This window comes from Oncorhynchus mykiss, chromosome 22, assembly GCF_057628025.1.
Source record: "Oncorhynchus mykiss isolate SJ-2025 chromosome 22, ASM5762802v1, whole genome shotgun sequence".
Lineage (NCBI taxonomy): Eukaryota > Metazoa > Chordata > Actinopteri > Salmoniformes > Salmonidae > Oncorhynchus > Oncorhynchus mykiss.
In genome coordinates, this window is record NC_143043.1 from 36,589,730 (window position 1) to 36,611,770 (window position 22,041).

General features: G+C 40.9%; 1 protein-coding gene across 16 annotated transcripts in view; it reads right to left on the reverse strand.

The window, feature by feature from the left end:
- LOC110501754 (nck-associated protein 1) overlaps positions 1 to 22,041 on the reverse strand; it is a 70,308-nt gene that overhangs the window by 46,470 nt on the left and 1,797 nt on the right. For 4 of the 16 annotated variants that reach the window (XR_016490620.1, XR_016490618.1, XR_016490619.1 and 1 more), the window contains exons 2-16: positions 16,029 to 16,046; positions 14,866 to 14,976; positions 13,333 to 13,425; positions 13,054 to 13,110; positions 12,748 to 12,890; positions 12,460 to 12,550; positions 12,093 to 12,230; positions 9,087 to 9,135; positions 8,659 to 8,815; positions 8,460 to 8,516; positions 8,248 to 8,344; positions 7,147 to 7,253; positions 6,374 to 6,506; positions 4,604 to 4,687; positions 4,176 to 4,241 (exon numbers count right to left, since the gene is read on the reverse strand). Coding sequence is in view for 9 of the 16 variants with exons in the window: in XM_090215929.1 (XP_090072055.1) it covers positions 4,176 to 4,241; positions 4,604 to 4,687; positions 6,374 to 6,506; positions 7,147 to 7,253; positions 8,248 to 8,344; positions 8,460 to 8,516; positions 8,659 to 8,815; positions 9,087 to 9,135; positions 12,093 to 12,230; positions 12,460 to 12,550; positions 12,748 to 12,890; positions 13,054 to 13,110; positions 13,333 to 13,425; positions 14,866 to 14,976; positions 16,029 to 16,046 (1,401 nt within the window). In the remaining 7 variants the exon portion in view is untranslated. Of the gene's footprint in view, positions 1 to 4,175; positions 4,242 to 4,603; positions 4,688 to 6,373; positions 6,507 to 7,146; positions 7,254 to 8,247; positions 8,345 to 8,459; positions 8,517 to 8,658; positions 8,816 to 9,086; positions 9,136 to 12,055; positions 12,231 to 12,459; positions 12,551 to 12,747; positions 12,891 to 13,053; positions 13,111 to 13,332; positions 13,426 to 14,865; positions 14,977 to 16,028; positions 16,047 to 22,041 lie in introns of all 16 variants that reach the window. The other 12 variants (XR_016490624.1, XR_016490623.1, XM_036959120.2 and 9 more) reach the window with 8 other exon arrangements.

A 22,041-nucleotide genomic window follows, 5' to 3' on the forward strand; every position in this document is an offset into this window, starting at 1 on the left:
CGTATCACTGCAGAATGATGTGGTAGCCATTTTGGTTAAATATGCCTTGAATTATAAATAAATGTCACCAGTGTCACCAGCAAAGCATAAGTGTCACCAGCAAAGCACCCCCACCATCACACCTCCTCCTCCATGCTTCATGGTGGGAACCACACATGCGGAGATCATTAATTCACCTACTCTGCATCACACAAAGACACGGCGGTTATAACCAAACATTTTGTACTCATCAGACCAAAGGACAGATTTCCACCGGTCGAATGTCCATTGCTTGTGTTTCTTGGCCCAAGCAAGTCACTTCTTCTTATTGGTGTCCTTTAGTAGTGGTTACTTTGCAGCAATTCGACCATGAAGGCCTGATTCACGCAGTCTCCTATGAACAGTTGATGTTGAGATGGGTTTGTTACTTGAACTCTGTGAAGCATTTATTTGGGTTGCAATCTGAGGTGCAGCTAACTCTAATGAACTTATCCTCTGCAGCAGAGGTAACTCTGGGTCTTCCTTTCCTGTGGAGGTCCTCATGAGAGACAGTTTCATAATAGTGCTTGATGGTTTTTGCGACTGCACTTGAAAAAACTTTCAAAGTTCTTGAAATGTTCTGTATTCTGTTTCTCTTTGCTTATCAGAGCTGTTCTTGCCATTATATGGACTTGGTATTTTACCAAATAGGGCTATCTTCTGTATACCACCCCTACCTTGTCACAACACAACTGATTGGCTCAAACGCATTAAGGTAAGAAATTCCACAAATTAACAAGGCATACCTGTTAATTGAAATGCATTCCAGGTGACTACCTCATGAAGAGGATTGAGAGAACGCCAAGAGTGTGCAAAGCTGTCATTAAGGCAAACAGTGGCTACTTTGAAGAATTTCCATTTGTTTAACACTTTTTTGGTTACTATATGATTCCATATGTGTTATTTCATAGTTTTGATGTCTTCACTATTATTAAATAGTAAAAAGAAAGAAAAAACCCTTTAATGAGTAGGTGTCCACACTTTTGACTGGTACTGTATGCAATGTTGCCTACAGCTGAAGCGGCTTCATATCTATTTTATTTGTCAAATATATCAAATCAACAGATTTTTGGTATCATGCAGTTTGAAATCTTTTAAAGAATAATTTTCCTGTTAGTAGCGTTCCTTTGCCACTTTCCCAAAAACTCCCTATTTCCTAGGAATTAAAGAAAAAGCTGATTCGATTTGAATTTGGAAGTCAGTGGGAGTCTGGAAGGAAAAGTGTGGTTGGATGAGTTACCATATCATTAACATCTAAGGAAAGATTTCTGGGAAGACGTCCGTGTTAACTTGATACCGCTGATACTGACAATAGCCAAATAACACAATTTCCTCCCAAAGCATATGGTATCAAACCAAGACTGTATGCAAAACAGATTCTCTCTGGTGTCTTTGCAGAGTTCAAGACAATGCTTTCTTTGATCGTCGAGATCGTCAGAAGGAAAATGGCTACAGGTCTGAAACTGTGTCCCAAATGGCACCCTTCTCACATAGTGCACTTCTTTTGACCAGAGCCCTATGGCGCAATATGTAGGGAATAGGGTGTAATTTGGGCAACACAACAAGAGCAGTGAAACATCTGCGTTACCAGGGTACAACTAGGCCTTAGAGAATCAATCTGAGAATCCAAAAATAAAAGCATACTTTTTGGAAAGAAGTCATCGTGAGCTACACAAGTGTGAGAAAATGCAGCGAAAGTGTTGACTCGAACATGTTCCACTGGGTCTCAACATCTCTAAAATGCCTGCCAACTTAAAGAACATTCGATGCCAACCTGGTACCACAGCCACAAAGACATTTAGCAGGTGCTAAACTCACACAACCGTTGTTAAAACGTCCGAGCAAGGATTATATATTGAAAAATTAGGCAAGGGGAAAGCTTAAAGATGATTGGAATTCAAGGCCTATTTCGAAACGTTAAAGTGCTGTTGCATGATGTTCATGGTGCCATTGTCAGAACCACATTAGAAAACAGCACTGTGGAGAAGAGACATGACAAGAGAAAAACAGAGAAAGAGAGAAAGAAAGAGAGAGGGTTAGGCTTTCTCTTCCCTCAATCCAGTCCAACTGTGGCTCAACCAACATCTGCTAGTTGGAGTTAGATCATGACACGACGCAAGACTCAGTTTAGATTACAATCACTAACATGACCTTACTGTGGTAATGGCAGCTTGTGTTTCTCATCCAACATGTTCACTTAATGGACCAGACAAACAACAAGAGTTTCCTAAATAAAACTGAGACATTTTAAGAAAATTAAGAAAAGTACTTGATAGATAGAAAGAACATTGATATGGCTTATGACAAGGTCTGTGTGCTGTAACCGCTCACATGGCTTGTGGGTTGTGGTTGACAAGCAGCTCGGAGGAGAAGAGAGCACATGTGGTAGAACCTTTAGAAGCAGTGTTCTTGATGCTTGTGGAAGAGACAGGTTTAGGTTCTGATCCAAACATGAAGCTTTCAGGGCCATCTTGATAAACTAGGATTATTCGCTGACACATTCTTATTTACAACCATCTATTTTTAGGGATTACAGTGACACCTAAATATGTAGGTATAGGCATATACTGTGGATACAGTATAGCTGTTCTTGTACATAATGTTTAAAATACTTTCGGGATTTGCTTTGACCCTGGCAAACACTAAACGCAAAAACACAGTGAATAAACCAACATCCTGCTTCTTGTAATCTGAGCAGTTCTGTTTTTGCTATCATAGTGTTAAGAGGCTGGCTGTGAAGGGTGTAGCGCAGTCAGTAGAAAAACCATGAGACTTGAGAAAATAGTTGTTCAGCTGTGTTGGGAAAACAGTCCCCATTCCACGCATGGAAGCTTTTCTCTTTTCCCCTTGCCTGCTGACTAAACTGAGAAACTTTTCCGAGTTGAAGAATTTCTTGCCGAGGCCCTGAGCTAAGATCAAACATCTCAGAGGGAGTTGAGTGGGACCGTACGTCACAAATGCACCCAATTCCCTATGTAGTGCACTACTTTTGACTAGGGCCTAAAGACCTAACGCGTAAGGCACTGGTCAAAAGTAATGTGAACAGGGCGCCATTTGGGACGCACACTGAAAAATCCATCTGAGTTGAGGGCTGGGCGAATCGGAAGGCAGCGAAACGGCGAGCCGACCAACGGGTCAGGGGGAGTGATGTGGGTCCCTGACAGCAGGGATGGTTGTGTTGATCTCAGCAGAGTACTGAGGAGTCAAGCGTGATTGAGAGAGAGAAAGAAAGCGAGAGAGCGAGAGAGCTCAACTCAACCACACTTGAAAATAATATGCCATCTCTCTTTTCTGGGGTGAGTTGCGATTTATTTGGGACAGACGTGCAACGATTCTTAAACAAACACTGTTTCAAAGAAGAATATTTATTGTCAATTCATTCCAAATTCATTTTAAAGAAATGGTCAAGGAATGGGGCCCAGAATCTATCTTCCAATATCCAGAAGTTATTTTCCCTGAGAACATGGACATTTATTTTTCATCACTTCAAATAACATGTACATCATGCACATGAATAAGAAAAGAAAACAGATGTCTTGACGGTGTCCTCCTCACAGTATCTCAGGCCATATTATCTATTACTAGTCTGTTAAATTAATGTGCAGTGGGGCTTCTCACACAGGTACACAGGTACACTGGGCCTGTATTCACAAAGTGTCTTAGAGTAGGAGTGTGGATCTAGGAACAGGTCCCCCCTCTTATTCATTACGCTCTAAAATACTAAACTGTCCTATATCAGTTATATATTCCCCCCCCCCCCAACCAACACACACACTGGCTTCCAGATAGGAAAGTAAGACAGGAGTAGGGTAACTGGAGTAGTGTAGCATGCTAAACACTGCTCTCTCATTACTGGCTAATTATGAGTGCTAATTACGACACACACACAGAATACAGTGGCCTCTCAGCCAGACCTGGGTTCAAATCATATTCAAAATCTTTCAAAATACTTTAGGCCTTTGCTATAGCCTGCTTGGAGTGCCAGATGGGCTGGGTTTGACACTTTTGAGACTATTATATAGTTGTTCCATTGCACCAAGCAAGCTCAATTGAGCAGACATAAAGTATTGTGAAAGGATTTCAAACACTATTTGAACCCACGTCTGCCTCCCAGCTCCAGCCGCAAAGCTGGTCTCATTTTCCTGATGGCTTCTTACCTGCAATCTGAACCAGTCCAGCCTCATGCCCCTGAAATCAAACACGTCCCCGTCTTCCACTGTAACACCGACAGAGACAATTCACTCAGATATGGGATCAACATGACAAGGAAGGAGGGAGGACAGAGTAGGGGAGACGTGGAGAGCAGCGCGGGCTCCTACTCTGCTCACCATCTGTCCTCCCTCCTTTCATCTGTCCTTCACTCAGCCATTACCAAAACAACAGACAATGGCTTTTAGTGCTCAAGACTAACATGGCTAGATAAAAAACAATTAAGCATGATCAAGTAGACATTTCCTAACCTGGACTATTTACTGTACAGCAACAGGATGGATTGAACTGTGTTATCAACAACAGTCTCAATGAGAAACTGTTTATTGTTGATGATATTTCTGTAATATGAGTGGCAGGCCGTGTTAGGTTGAATACCTTGTTTGACGCCGAGGGAGGTCATGGTGTTGACGAAGGAGGACATGATAATGGACTCATCCTCAGGACAGACAGACAGATTCTAGAGGAGAGGAAAATGAGGAGAGGACAGGGCCTCAGTTAGACACTGTTTAAAGTTGGAATTCACACCGCATATCAGAGAGCAAGACATGTCCAAGCAAAAAAAATTATAAAAAAATACTTGATCTCCATCTAGTGGTCAGCTCTGTTGTTTTCCTTCAAAATAGAAACCTGCATACAACAGACTACAGTACACTGGATCATCAGTCATACCCTAGATCATAAATACTAAGATATTATGAAACCAAGGGGAGAACATTGACAATGAGTTCCTCTGAAATGGCATCCTAATCCCTTCATAGTAAACTACTTTTAACCTGGGCCCCATGGACCATGGTCATATCTAGTGCAATATCTACAGTGCATTCGGAAATAATTCAGACCCTTCACATTTTGATACGTTAGCCTTATTCTAAAATGGATTCAATTAAAATTTAAATCCTCAATCTACACACAATAGCCCATAACGACAAAGTGACACAGGTTAAGACATTTTTGCAAATGTATTAAAAATAAAAAAACTGAAATTATTCAGGCCCTTTGCTATGAGACTTGAAATTTAGCTCAGGTGTGTCCTGTTTCCATTGACCATACTTAAGATGTTTCTACAACTTGGAGTCCACCTGTGGTAAATTCAAATGATTGGACATTATTTAGAAAGGCAGCATTGAAGGTCCCCCAAAAAACAGTGGCCTCCATCATTCTTAAATGTAAGAAGTTTGGAACCACCAAGACTGAGCAATCAGGGGAGAAGGGCATTGGCCAGGGAGGTGACTAAGAACCCGATGGTCACTCTGGCAGAGCTCCAGAGTTGCTCTGTGGAGATGGGAGAACCTTCCAGAAGAACAACCATCTATGTAGCACTCCACCAATCAGGCCTTTATGGTAGAGTGGCCAGATGGAAGCCACTTCTCAGTAAAAGGCACATGACAGCCAATTTGGAGTTTTCCAAAAGGTACCTAAAGGACTCTCAGACCGTGAGAAACAAGATTATCTAGCCTGAAATCAAACCTGGCATCATCCTCACGGTGAAGCATGGGGGTAGCAGCATCATGCTGTTGGGGATGTTTTTCAGCGACAGGGACCGGGAAACCAGCCAGGATCGAGGAAAAGATGAACGGAGCAAAGTACAGAGAGATCCTTGATGAAAACCTGCTCCAGAGAGCTCAGGACCTCAGACCGGGGGCGAAGGTTCCCCTTCCAACAAGACAACGACCCTAAGCAAAGACAACGCAGGAGTAGCTTTGGAACATCTCTGAATGTCCTTGAGTGGCCCAGCCAGAGCCCGGAATTGAACCCGATCGAGCATCTTTGGAGAGACCTGAAAATAGCTGTGCAGCGACGCTCCCCATCCAACCTGACAGAGCTTGAGAAGATCTGCAGATAAGAATGGGAGAAACTCCACAAATACAGGTGTGTCAAGCTTGTAGCGTCATACCTAAAAAGACACGAGGCTGTAATCACTACCAACAATCCTTCAACAAAATACTGAGTAAAGGGTCCGAATACTTAAGTAAATGTGATATTTAAATAAAAAAGATTTATGCCTCGTCATTATGTGTGTGGTATTGTGTGTAGATTGATGACGAAAAAAACAATTGAATGCATACTAGAATAAATCTAACGTACCAAAATCTAACGTACCATTTGAGAGGGAGCCCATGAGAGCTTCAGCTAGCAGTCTTACCTGTACTAGCTCGTTGAGCACCACGGCATCGAAGCCAGACAGGTACTGGACATAGTACCTCTGCATGACAGGACCATACTTCCTCACATGAGCCCTCAGCTCCTCCATGTAGAAGATCAGCTCTGCAATGTGCCTGAGGACATAGAAAAGCAAAAATTATCTATACAAAACATAAACGCAAAATGTAAATTGTTGGTCCCATGTTTGATTAGCTGAAATAAAAGATCCCAGAAACTTTCGATATACACAAATCTTATTTCTCTTAAATTTTGTGCACAAATGTCTTTACATCCCTTTTCGTGAGCATTTCTCCTTTGCCAAAATAATCCATCCACCTGACAGGTGTGGCATATCAAGAAGCTGATTAAACAGCATGATCATTACCCAGGTGCACCTTGTGCTGGGGACTATAAAAGGCCACTCTAAAATGTGCAGTTTTGTCATAGAACACAATGCCACAGATGTCTCAAGTTGAGGGAGCGTGCAATTGGCATGTTGACTGCACGAATGTCCATTGAATTGAAATTGTTGCATATTGCGTATTATATTTATTTAGTATAAGAGAATAGAAGACCTAAACTTCATTAGTATGCTCAATACTCCTACACACCACAGCTTTCCTTAAAGGGTAATTTTATTCAAAAATCTTTGAAACATAGCACTTTTAGCCTCCTGATGGCAGTCAAGTAAGAGAAAAACGTGTCACGAAGATGCATTTTCACACATGGCCACTACATTCCATAGTTACAAGTTGAGTCAGTAGGATGTCTTACTTGTCAATAAAGTCATCTGTGCTCTTCTTCTGGATGTTGTCTGCATGTCGTAGCAGCCAAATGATCTCATCCCGAGCGAACGACAGAGCCATAAATACAAACAGGGCCTAGGCAGAGGACAGGAGTCAGGTTTTATAGTTAATATCACCCATCAATTAGACACGACAGCCCACTTAGAGAGTGTAAGGACTACTGGATCTAAACAGGTCATTCAGGATTTGAATCCCAATCCTCTGACCACTTTAAAGTTAGTCCAACTAGCATTATCATGTCAACACAACTAGAGTGCTTATACTATAGTGCTCGTTCAACTAGCATTATCATGTGAACACAACTAGAGTGCTTATACTATAGTGCTCGTTCAACTAGCATTATCATGTGAACACAACTAGAGTGCTTATACTATAGTGCTCGTTCAACTAGCATTATCATGTCAACACAACTAGAGTGCTTATACTATAGTGCTCGTTCAACTAGCATTATCATGTGAACACAACTAGAGTGCTTATACTATAGTGCTCGTTCAACTAGCATTATCATGTCAACACAACTAGAGTGCTTATACTATAGTGCTCGTTCAACTAGCATTATCATGTTAACACAACTAGAGTGCCTATAGTGTCAGTCCAACTAGCATTATCATGTTAACACAACGAGTGTATAGTGTTAGTCCAACACAGGAGGTGGTGGCACCTTAATTGGGGAGGACGGGCTCGTGGTATTGGCTGGAGCGGAATGATATCAAATACATCTAACACATGGTTTCCAAGTGTTAGATGCCATTCCATTTACTCAGTTCCAGACATTATTATGAGCCGTCCTCCCCTCAGCAGCCTCCACTGTAGTCCAACTAGCATTATCATGTTAACACAACTAGAGTGCCTATAGTGTTAGTCCAACTAGAGAGCAGTAGCGCAGGTGCAGAGCTGTGGTTGAGTGGCAACACTCCCGGCAAAAGCCACATATACAAATCTCCCTAACTGAGACTGGGGTTCAATCCCTGTGTCCACCCTTCCCACTGTTTCTCCCACCGGCCTGTATCCCCTTCTGATTTCAAAACTGTCTAAATGGTGCCGTGATGAAAGAGCAGTGGTGCAGTACCTTAGGGCCCAGTAATCCTGGCTGGTCAGATAGGACTGTGGCCAGCTCCTTCAGGGCAGATCTCAAGAACTTGCGTCTTTCTCTGTGCATCAAGCCTCTGTTACAAAACAAACAATCACATTCTGAGAGGATAGTGTGGCAAATACCATTTAAAATCTCTGTGCTGAATTGCATCCTAAACCGTCAATGAGATACATTTGTGGGGCTCTTACGCATGTGACAGAGCTTGTTCTTTGCACTCTTTGATGTCATTCACACGCTTATTGTAGCTGTGAAATGAAAAGGAAGAATAGTTAATTTACTCATACACACTTAAAATGCCTGGGTATATTCTTAAACTTGAGCATGCTTTTCAGTCCAGGGCGACGCTTAATCTGAGTCCAGGAAAACTGTTAATGTGTGATCCCTCACCCGCGGATGTTGATGAAGAGGTCCTCAGCAGCCTTGTGGATGTGGAACACCTCGTCTCTGAAGAGACAGAGGCAGGTGCTGCTCTGAAGAGCCAACTTCCACAGGCTCAGAGCTGCCTGGTCGCTGTTCAAGACCCCATGACACAGGATGAAGCCAACTGACACACAAACACAAGGACAGAGAGAGTTCGATGCACAGAAATAAGATTGCGAAACATTCAAAACAAATAGGGAATAAGAATCTTTAGACTGATTTATAATTTTACCTGTGTTTTAAAGTGTTATGCTTTTAGATATGCACATTGATGTTAAATGCACCTGTACCTGAACCATGAATTACAATTTTAAAAATGATCATGCTCCCCATTCCCTCCAATGGTATAAACCTATCAAATCAATTAGGTCAGACTGTACTCAACAAACACTTACATACTATCCACTTCTCCATGGCGTCCAGGGACAAGTATTCACAGGGCATCTAGAAGAAACAGAATCATAGGTCAATGCATGTGGCTGTGAGCAGGAAACGGTGTGATTGGAGATCTACAGTGCCCGTAGAGTCTACACCATTGAACTTTTTTCATATTTTGTTGCATTTCAAAGAGGGATTTAAATAGATTTCATTTTCATTTTTGATCCACACAAAATATTCCATAATTTCAAAGTGAAAAGAAAATTCTACAAATGAAACAACTAAAATACACAGAACCAGTCAAAAGTTAACACACCTACTCATTCAAGTTTTCCCCCTTATTTTTACTATTTTCTACATTGTAGAAAAATAGTGAAGACATTAAAACTACAGAAAAACACATATGGAATCACGTAGTAACCAAAACAAAAAGTGTGAAACAAAATCAAAATCTATTTTATATTTGAGATTATTCAAAGTAGCCACCCCTTGCCTTGATGATGGCTTTGCACACTCTTGGCATTCGCTCAACCAGCTTCATGAGGAATATTTTTCCAACAGTCTTGAAGGAGTTCCAACATATGTTGAGCACTTGTTGGCTGCTTTTTCTTCACTCTGCAGTCCAACTCATCCCAAACCATCTCAATTGGGTTGAGGTTGGATGATTGCGGAGGCCAGGTCATCTGACGGAGCACTGCATCACTCTTCTTGGTCAAATAGCCCTCACACAGCCTGGAGGTGTGTTGGGTCATTGTCCTGTTGACAAAAAAAACGATAGTCCCACTAAGTGCAAACCAGATGGGATGGCGTATCACTGCAGAATGCTGTGGTAGCCATGCTGGTTAAGTGTGCCTTGAATTCTAAATAAATCACAGACAGTGTCACCAGCAAAGCACCCCCGCACCATCACACCTCCTCCTCCATGCTTCACGGTGGGAACCACACATGCAGAGATCATCTGTTCACCTACTCTGCATCTCACAAAGACATGGCGGTTGGAGCTGTGGTTTATTTGCAGCAATTCAACCATGAAGGCCTGATTCAAGCAGTGTCCTCTGAACAAGCGATGTTGAGATGTGTCTGTTACTTGAACTCTGTGAAGAATTTATTTGGACTGCAATTTCTGAGGCTGGTAACTCTAATGAACGTATCCTCTGCAGCAGAGGTAACTCTGGGTCTTCCTTTCCTGTGGTGGGTCCTCATGAGAGCCAGTTTCATCATTGCACTTGATGGTTTTTGCCACTGAACATTAAGAAACTTTCAAAGTTCTTGAAATGTTCCATATTGCCTGACCTTCATTCCTTAAAGTAATGACAGACTGTTGTTTCTCTATCTTCTGTATACCACCCCTACCTTGCCACAACACAAGTGATTGGCTCAAACGCATTAAGAAGGAAAGAAATTCCACACATTAACTTCTAACAAGGCACACCTGTTAATTGAAATGCATTTCAGGTGACTACCTCATGAAGCTGGTTGAGAGAATGCCAAGCGTGTGCAAAGCTGTCATCAAGGCAAACGGTGGCTACTAAGAATCTCAAATCTAAAATATATTTTGATTTGTTTAACACTTTTTTGGTTACTACATGATTACATATGTGTAATTTCATAGTTTTGATGTCTTCACCATTACAATGTAGAAAATAGTCAAAAAAAGACAAATCCTTGAATGAGTAGGTGTCCAAACTTTTGACTGGTACTGTAGCTGTTACATAAGTACTCACCCCCTTTGTTCTGACAAGCCTGAATTAGTTCAGAAGTAAAATGTGACTTAACAAATCACATAAATAAGGTATTTGTACTCACACTGTGTGAAATAATACGGGTTCACATGATTTTTGAATGACTACCCCTTCTTCTGGACCATACATCTGTAAGGTCCCTCAGTTAAAGTATTGAATTTCAAGCACAGATTCAACTACAAAGACCAGGGAGTTTCAAAAGCCTCAAAGAAGGGCAGTGATTGGTAGATGGGTAAAAAAAACAAATCAGACATTGAATATCTCTTTAAGAATGGTCAAGTTAATAATTATGTGGATGATGTATTAAAGTACACAGACATCAAAGATACAGTCATCCTTCTGAACTGAGCTGCAGGACAGGAAGGAAACTGCTCAGGGATGTTATCATGAGGCCATTGGTGATTTTTAAAACAGCTACAGAGTTCAATGGCTGTGATGGGAGAACACTGAGAATGGTTTAACAACATTGTAGTAATTCCACAATAATGATCTAAATGACAGTGAAAAGAAGAATACAAATATACAGAATACAAATATTCCAAAACATGCATCTTGTATGCAACAAGGCACTAAAGTAATACTGCCCCAAAAAATCCTAGAGGAAAACCTGCTTCAGCCGGCTTTACACCAGACACCGGGAAAGGAATTCACCTTTTAGCAGGACAATCTACATCACAAAGCTAAATCTACACTGGAGTTGCTTACCAAGAAGACAGGGAATGTTCCTGAGGCCAAATTACAGTTTTGACTTAAATCTGCTAGAAAATCTATGGCAAGACTTGAAAATTATTGTATAGCTATGATCCTTGACAGATCTTGAAGAATTTTGAAAATAATACTGGGCAAATATTGCACAATACTTGTGCAAAGCTCTTATGGGACTTTCCCAAGAAGACACAGCTGTTATCTCTGCCAAAGGTGTTTCTAACATGTATTGACTCAGTGGGGTGAATAGTTATCTAATCAAAATATTAGTGTTTTATTTTTCATTAAGCTAAAATAAAATAAAAATTGCATTTTTCTTCCACTTTGACATTACAATATTTTGTGTATATCGTTGACAGAAAATTACAATTTTAATCCCTCTATGTAACACAATAACATATGAAGTAATCCAAGGGGCTGTAGACTTTCTATAGGCAGGCAGTGTATTGATGGTACTGTGTGGCTTAAGTATGGCACTAGCAACACTGTAGTCATGGGTTCAACTCCTGGAGAGATCACATTACTGCACTCACCCTCACTGTGTCTGACTGGGCTGGGTTGAGCACGGTAACTCACTGTGTCTGACTGGGCTGGGTTGAGCATGGTGCTAGGAGCACTGATGAGACTGAGTAGCTGGGCGTTCCTCCACTGGTCAGCAGACAGGTTTCTCCTGGGGTACACCATCTGGAGGGAGAGCAGGGCGTCTGACAACGACTACAGGGGAGGGAGAGATCGATTTAGGACAGTTTATATTAACTTTCATGAACAAGCATTAATCAACTATTAACACATATGTATTTTATTATTAGTAAACATTTAAAAACAATATAAGCATTTATAAACATGGCTCAAGTTATAACACAGTGTAAGCAAAAAATGTGTTATCATCGTCAGTGCTCAGGACAAGAACATAACATGTTGAGATATAGGTGACACTATTCACCTTCCCATGTGGAACAAACTCCTCCATCATCTTTTTCAGGGGGTTCTCGTAGTCAACGATCATCTGTCCCAGCCTAGGGTACTCTCGATCACTAGATGGGGAACAAACATACAACAATGTTGTTGATATTTCTAGTTCTAAGGGATTTCGAAGTCCGAATCAACAATACAAAAGAGTGTTTTAGTCATGCATCACATTTTCCCTATAATACTATGCCATTTGAATATAATGCCACTGTTCGTATAAAAGCTTTAAGCTTCACTTATTTGAACATTAATATTGTTTTACCTTGATCCATGTGTCATTTCATGGGCATAGTTGTAGAGGCCAATGATAGCTTTCCTCTCTTCAATCCGAGACAGTAGCATCATTAGGTTAGTGTAGGTCACTACTAAGTCAAGGTAGTTTTTGGTCAGGTCAAAGTTTACAGTCTGTAGAAAGATATGGGAACAAAATTAGTTCTAGACCGATCCCTTAAGAGTCAGCATACTTATCTAATCCAAGTAAAAACATAACATCTTTGAGATATAATCTTGGAGGAATAACCAAAAGCATTCTGTAATTACATGTATTTATACAATACATGTGTCTTACAATATCAAAGAATACTTGGCAAGCATCGATAGTGTTCAGCAGCTCACAGACATGGTCCTGGAAGCAGAGAAAGAAAACAGTATTTATATACATTTCACAGTATAGTACCTTGATAAGTGTAACTGATTTGTGATGGATTATCAATACACATGTATATAAAGTACTGTACATTGGTATCAAGACAGTCATATTATGCTCCTGCTACTGCTTATTTGACAACGGATCTTAAAACCTCTTCTCTATTTTCACTACATTGAAGGATGCTCAAGTTGCACATACCTTAAACTCCATCACATCTACGAATGTGAAGTAATACAACGCTAGATTCTTAAGGATTTCAGACTTCTCTTTTTGTAGTTGTGCAAGCTGTTGCTGTAGAAAAAAAATACATGATTGTAACAAAAAGGTGCTCTAAAGTTAAACATAGGACACACAAAGGTTCAATGCATGGATGCTATGGAACAATGAGCACAGTCAAATAGGCTGACGGAATCTGGCATAAGAGTTCAAACATTGTATACTTTATCGTGACTTTGACATCTGTGTTTGCTAGTTCATGTTTGGTAGAGCAGTGAGTGGTCTCAACTTGTTAGAATAACTAGATATCCTGAGAAATACTACCAAGGACATCACACAATGTGTCAGGGTGACATTTTGACAACGCTAAACTGTAGAGCTCTAACCAAAAACACATGTCGCCTTCGATAACATGACTGCATTTTTAGCACTGTCACAATGGGGGCTTTATTTAACCAATGATAGCCTCTCACAAGCCAAAATAGCTACCTACACAAATAGCTAGCTAGAACAAAGTGTTAATAAGATACATTCGTTAAAAATATTAAAAGCAATACAAATAAGTTCTCCAGTAGGCATCTACTGAGGGAGCTAAGAGCTGTGTTGTCAATCATTTCCCAGCAACTTCAGTAAAATGGCAGATCCCAAATGGCACCCTATTCCCTATGTAGTGTGCTTCTTTTGACCAAGGACCATAGGGCTCTAGGTAAAAGTAGTGCAGTATAATGAGAATAGGGTGGTATTTGGGACACACCTTGGTCTCTTGCCCATAAATGTAACTTATTCTAACTATTAACAGTTACCTAACAGTATTGAAAAACTTGAGTGTGAAAGATAATACAAATATGAATAATTAGCAACAAATTAAATGAAAATCTGCTACATAGAGAATAATAAGACATGCAAAACATAGAAAAAAAGGAACTCTGAGGAGCTTCAACTTACCAAAAGAATATTCCAGAAAAAAGCCAAGAAGTTAAGCATGCAAAACAAAAACACAGACCAAGTAAAACATGAACCACTGCAGCAAAAAGTACAACATAGCAAACCACATGACATCTACACCATAGAAGCAGTTAAACAGTCCAAATGAAATAGAAAGCCGGCCAATGGTGATAGATAAGCATCAAGTGGAAAAACACTTGAAAAGACAAACATGGTGAGAATGAATTAGTTGTACTGAAAAAGGCTAGCTATAAACAGATAGAATTGTCATACAGAACATAACATTTATGGAAATGTACATGTGATTGATACATATATAGTGAAGAGATAGGATAATGGATCTCAGATGGAATTTCATTTACATTTACAATTCCTATTTTATCTCAAAAGAGTCAAATACTACTATTAAAATGACTAATTACAACAATTAATGCAATGAATAAATGCACATTATTGCACAGACCTTGTAATGCAATAGGTAAAGGACTGCATATAGATACCAAGCAGCATTCAAATGAGCTGAAATAACACGGAATATATCGGGAAAATACATGCAATAGACAGACTTACATTGTTGTTGCGTGTTTCAACCGCTGGGAATTTTCTGACAATGAACTTGACAGCAGACTCCAGGTTCTTGTCTATCAGATAGGATGGTTTGGCTTTGGGGTCACCACATGCCTATAATGAAGAGGGCCAAAAACACAGACAAACGCTAAAGAAGCATCAACAATAATACTAACAACAACAACAAAACCTTGGCAGAAAACTGATAGGATGATGAGGTAGTTTTTTTGGTCACTTTTTGAGTGAGTGAGTGTATGAGAGAGAGCGAGAGACGGACACAGAGAGAGAGAGAGACTGAGATAGAGTATGAATACATTTCCACTGACAGAGTGCTGTATGGGAGGTTGGAGAGCAGTTAGTGAGAAAGCAGTGCATGGGCATACTCCTACTGGGAGAGAAGATAGTTGAACTGTGTGTTACAATATATTTGTTAGAAGCAACAAAAGGTTAGCAGGTGTATGTTTGAGGTAGGATGGTGTATGGTATATGACACTGGGCATGCACAGCTACCTGACAAAACAGGAATAGTTATGTTTTAGTATTCAGTCAGTCTATAACACATAAGAGTGTTGAAGTTCGCAATACAATAAAGCTAAAACAGCAGAGCGACAAACATATAGAGAAAGAGTATGTTCAAATCCTCATATCATCAAAACTGGATTCAAGATTAGTGATACGATGTGATGGATCCATGCAGGGAACACTTTCATTTTGCAGAGGAGAGCAGGGTAGTGTTGAATTGCATAATGAAGTGTCAGTGAATTCAACCAGGCCCTATCTTTTCCCATTGCCTGATCTTCAAACCCTAAAAAAATACAAACTTTTTGTTGATGCTCAGAAACCAAAAGATGACCATGGTTAAAGCGTTAATGTATTATGATCTAGTTGTTGATCTATAGGTGCTCACCTTTTTTTAATAACAAGCTAAAGATAACTAACAGTTGCAAAGTCTATCTTGTAAGAAATAAACGGGAAAATATTATATCTATTTTAACCTAATAAAATTATTCCAGCGATTCAATTGCACTTTGGGATGGGCCTGTTCGTTGAATTGTGAACGTTGTGAGTACTGAGTAGTATACAAGTAATTCCTGGACATGATGCTGGTAAGGATAGCAGGAAGGGGTAGAACGAGGGGGAGTGATTTAGGGAAGAGCTGAGCAAACCTTCCAAACTTGTCCTTGCTGAGGGAAGCATTGTGACAGAAAGAGAGAAAACCACACAGGTAAACACAGGTAAACACAGGTAAAGTCAGGTTTAAAACATAGAACCATGCATCGCTACATTAAAAAGGCTTCGGCTTTTACTTTCAGGATATTTGTTGAGAGATAGTTTGGCTTTACACTGTGCACAATAATTCATGTGTTGCCTGTCAAAGCATTGTTCAATCACTATCTCACACCATGCTGGGAACCCTCCTCCTAGAGTAGCAACACCGTAGAGTATTAAGGCTTTAAGTTTAAGAAAGGACATAACGTATTGTTTGATTAGTACAAGTAGGAACAGAAACATGCAAGTAAAACCAAGGAAAATGCTAAGCCAGTGCATCTACCAATGAACCCAAAAAGAATATGGCCTGAAACATTTCATGCACAGAACCCGTAGCTCATATAGGCAGTTAGGCAACTCATTGTTCATTTCCAAGATAAATTCACAACATAAAAAAATAACAGAACATGTCTAACAGTACAATGACATACAGAGATTAGCTTTGTTGTAAATATTTTGTTTAAAAATGTGCAAAGTCAAAAGGAGTAAAATAAAATATGTTTCTCTGCTTCATCCAACACAACCTTGGTCTGAGACCAGTTAAGTTAACTTGGTCTAATTTAGTGAGCAGCACTGACTACCGTGCTATTACTAATAGCTCTAGCAGAGCTTCCCAAGTGCTAGCAATGCTTCCCCCCTTCCCCAGTGTCAACTGCTCCTCCCCAGTGATAACAGTACTTCCCCCTTCCCCAGTGTCAACTGCTCCTCCCCAGTGATAACAGTACTTCCCCCTTCCCCAGTGTCAACTGCTCCTCCCCAGTGATAACAGTGCTTCCCCAGTGATAACAGTGCTTCCCCCTTCCCCAGTGTCAACTGCTCCTCCCCAGTGATAACAGTACTTCCCCCTTCCCCAGTGTCAACTGCTCCTCCCCAGTGATAACAGTACTTCCCCCTTCCCCAGTGTCAACTGCTCCTCCCCAGTGATAACAGTACTTCCCCCTTCCCCAGTGTCAACTGCTCCTCCCCAGTGATAACAGTACTTCCCCCTTCCCCAGTGTCAACTGCTCCTCCCCAGTGATAACAGTACTTCCCCCTTCCCCAGTGTCAACTGCTCCTCCCCAGTGATAACAGTACTTCCCCCTTCCCCAGTGTCAACTGCTCCTCCCCAGTGATAACAGTACTTCCCCCTTCCCCAGTGTCAACTGCTCCTCCCCAGTGATAACAGTGCTTCCCCTTCCCCAGTGTCAACTGCTCCTCCCCAGTGATAACAGTACTTCCCCCTTCCCCAGTGTCAACTGCTCCTCCCCAGTGATAACAGTGCTTCCCCTTCCCCAGTGTCAACTGCTCCTCCCCAGTGATAACAGTACTTCCCCCTTCCCCAGTGTCAATTGCTCCTCCCCAGTGATAACAGTACTTCCCCCTTCCTCAGTGTCAACTGCTCGTCCCCAATGATAACAGTACTTCCCCAATGATAACAGTACTTCCCCAATGATAACAGTACTTCCCCAATGATAACAGTGCTTCCCCCATGATGACAGTGCTTCCCCCATGATAACAGTGCTTCCTAAGTGCTACCATGGTCATAGGAGAGTGAATAACAGATTGAGGTAAAGGCTATGTACACATAGGAGACCCTCCCCCTCTGACCTCATAGATGCAGTAAAGACATCAATGGAACTTGACCGTAACAATGGAAATTCCATGGAAATGCGTGGGGGAAATATCCCAAGTCTTCTCATTGTCCACCCAGTAAAATTAGCCTGCATTTAGGCTATTGTTTATGTGTATTTCACACAATGTTGAGGTAAAAATCTGAGTATAAATGCTTGTATGGATGTCAACCCCAACACATGTTCATGTCATTGTCACCAATCAACTGCATTGCAGTTAAAAACAATTGACTAGCACCACTGATTTCTGTTTGCCAGCTATAGTACCAGCTAATACAAAAAGGAGTTATCAGTCACTTCTTCTATACCTGAAAAGAAACAACTTCTACATGTTATGCAGCGAAAACAGCCAAATATATCCAAATCAGACTTTAGTAACCACATTGGGGACCTGTTACAATACATCAATCATGACGGATTAGACAAATATCCACTTTGTTAGATCAGATTTCTTCTATCCTCTTCAGTCTGCGTTCCATTGACCGCTTTTACTGCATCTATAGGAGACCTCTACTCTCCGTCTATAAGGACTCTCCGTCTATCAGGACCCTCCGCCTATCAGGACCCTCCGCCTATCAGGACCCTCCGCCTATCAGGACCCTCCGTCTATCAGGACCCTCCGTCTATCAGGACCCTCCGTCTATCAGGACCCTCCGTCTATCAGGACCCTCCGTCTATCAGGACCCTCCGTCTATCAGGACCCTCCGTCTATCAGGACTCTCCGTCTATCAGGACTCTCCGTCTATCAGGACTCTCCGTCTATCAGGACCCTCCGTCTATCAGGACCCTCCGTCTATCAGGACTCTCCGTCTATCAGGACTCATCGTCTATCAGGACTCTCCGTCTATCAGGACTTGGACTGAAACCCCCAATACCAAGGAGCTGACTGTATTCCTATTGCACTCACTACATCAATGTACTGATAAAGTCTTGATCTGGTTATTGGCATATGGATGGATGATGTGTTTTTTCTGCAGTACTGCTATCCAATGTTCAACCCAGTGACCAGAATCTCTGTTGAATGTTGTGAGTCTTTCAGCAGGACAACAACAACACACATAAAAAGCACCAAAATCTGAATCACATCCAAAACCTATGGCGAGATCTGAAAACAGCAGTTGGTGGGAGGCACCCCTCAAACATTGAAGAATTAGAGCAGTTTTCTGCTGAAGAGTGGGCCAAATGGTAAGTAGAAAGGTGCAGCTAGCTCATTGATGGCTACTAGAAGCATTTTTTGGCGGGTTCTTTACCAATTTTAAATTAAAATTGTAGACTTAAGTTTACAAAAATAAAATTGGTTCTGCAATGTTGAAAATCCAATAAGGTGTGAAGAACAAAAGTTATTTTAAATTTAAATTTATTGAAATAGGACATTTAAGAAAATTGCAAGGGTGCCATTATATTTGGCCGCAACTGTATGTTCGACTCGAGGACAATTTGAGCTAACCCTAACTCTTTTCCTTAACCTACTGTAACAGATGTGAAACGGCTAGCTAGTTAGCGGTGGTGCGCGCTAAATAGCGTTTCAATCGGTGGCCCCACTTGCTTTGAGACCTTGAAGTAGTGGTTCCCCTTGCTCTGCAAGGGCCGCGGCTTTTGTGGAGCGATGGGTAACGATGCTTCGAGGGTGACTGTTGTTGATGTGTGCAGAGGGTCCCTGGTTCGCGCCCGGGTATGGGCGAGGGGACGGTCTAAAGTTATACTGTTACACTACTTCACCTAGCCTGCCACAGTTAATTATCTTAACCTGCTGCAAAAAGTCACTTCTGCTAGTGAAAACCAGCAGGCTTGCCCCTGAGAGCAGCAGGAGTTTCCATTATGCGATACACCTTCATTTATGACATCATAAGAAGCTCTCCCCTCTCCACAAACATGGTTATTTTTTATCAATTTGAAAACCTACATTTGAAAGGCAAAATTTTTCAGCCAGTAGTCTATTTGTCTGAACACATAAATTGCTACATGCTTATGACAAGTCATACACTTTTCAAACAAATATTGCACTGTAACACTGATACACTACATAAACATTATTGTTAAATGACAGAAATATCATCATTGTATAAGTCAGGGGTTCTCAAACTCTGGGGCCAGAGACCACTTATGTGATAGCAAGGGACCATTTATCAGGGACCACTTCATAATCAGAACACAACTTGAGGTAGATAAAAATAGCATACAAAGAGTTTTACTAAGATTTCGGCAGTACAACTCTCAGGCCCTGGGAAGGAACATTTTATAGGCCCACCTCTTGGTATCGGAGAAAAAAATTCCTAAAATTCTACACATTTTGTCATGGGTCAGAGAGATTGTGTTGTGTTGCAGCTTCAAAGCCAATATCCTGCAATTCTACACATTTTACCATAAGGAAATGAGAAAACTGTGCAGTTTTACATCTTAAATTACAGCGCATTTATGTAAAAAATGTTTTATAATAATTGGGTGGGAATACAAGAAGAATTGAGTTGAAAAATGTATAATTGGTGGAGTCCTGTGGATACAAATATCCAGCTGAGCCTCCCAGTCCCATGTTGCCCAGGGTTAAGAACATGAATTGTAATGTAATATTGTACTACACCCTCTAAACTTATTCCCGGATCCATTGGCAAAAATGTGTTTAATCTGTTATTGTTAGTAATATTCATTCAAAAAATGCAAAGTCAAAAATAAAAAATAAATATATATATATTTTTTTAAATATTGAGATCTGGCTGCGGACCTCCTGCAGTAACTCTGCGGACCCCACTTTGAGAACCCCTGGTGTAAGTTACATCAATATAATGAGAAATACTGCTGGCCCAGACAGTGGTGTCCCACTTGCAGCCAGCTGTCATATCAGGGGTCCCATTGTTTTGCTGTCAACAATTCTAATGCTAAGCTATAAGCTGTTCTTGGTACATAATCCCATATTGTTGGTCACTGAATCTTCAGATTCACATGTAACTCGCTGAGTGGGTATCAACAAAATATCTCTCTATTTTGGATGAACGCTCCAATTAATTGTGTTTGATAAAGCTGCTAGTCTAAGCAGTTTGATTTACTGAGGTAGTCCTAGTAGACTTGTGCAGTAGGCTACAGTAATGTGCTTTACTGGGGTAGACCTGTGGTGCCTTAGGAATGTGCAGAAGCCTACAGCTGTTTGATGTACTGAGGTAGTCCTGTGGTAGTAGTAGCAGTGTGCAGTAGGACAATGATATAGGCCTGTGGTAGACCTGTGTGCCTTAGGAATGTGCAGAAGCCTACAGCTGTTTGATGTACTGAGGTAGACCAGCCTACAATCACAGCTGAAACAAAAAAGACATCTGAAATTCTTCATACGTGCTATCAATGCCTACCAGTTACCAAGCAACAGATCTGCTAGTTCAATGCACAAGCATCGAACGCTACCAGTTTCAATAAAGTACATTTTCCCAATAACAAGAAATGTTAGGCCTATATAATAACAAGAAATGTTAGGCCTATAAAATACCAAGAAATGTTAGGCCTATAAAATAACAAGAAATGTTATTGGAAGCATGAAAATGGAGGTTTATAAATGGAACTGTATGAGTAAAAGGCCTAATATTACTGATAGATTGTCTGCAAAACTGCTGCTCTTTAATTATTTGTTACTTTTTTGGGGGTAGTTTCTTAAAACTGCATTGTTGGTTAAGGGCTTGTAAGTAAGCATTTCACTGTAACACCTGTTGTATTCGGCGCATGTGACAAATAAAATTTGATTTCATTTGAAAATCGGCAGACAACTCAGCTCTTGCATGTTGTGACAATCAACCTTATAGTCATTTTGATAGTCATCCTGTGTTCTGAGGAAAGTTTTTTTTCCTTCTGAATCCTGTATCTTACTTGGGCTAAACAATGTTTCTATGATAATGTATCTGTATCACCATCTAACTTCAATTGAGAGTTTAGAGAGAGAGAGATGATTCTGTGGCGCCTATTAAGGGCTAAGCCTTCTAGCCCGGGTAGGCTGTCAGCACAAGGGTTGATTGGCTGGCAGACAGACAGGCAGGCAAGGCAGAGAGGCATTATTCTCCACCAGCCTCCTTTCAGCTACACGCTGGACTGCCTCCAGCTATCTTCTATCTGCTGCCATTTACCCAAAGTCGTCCAAGCATCTCCGATACCCAGTCTGTGTCCCAAATGGAACTCTATTCCCTACACAGTGCACCTCTTTTGACCAGAGCATAGGAATAGATTGTGACACAGTACTCTCTTCTCATTAAAGGACTGACTGTATCAAGGCCATTAACATGGACAGATACACTAAGAATGCTCTTTTCTGTTACACTGACTGAAAGTC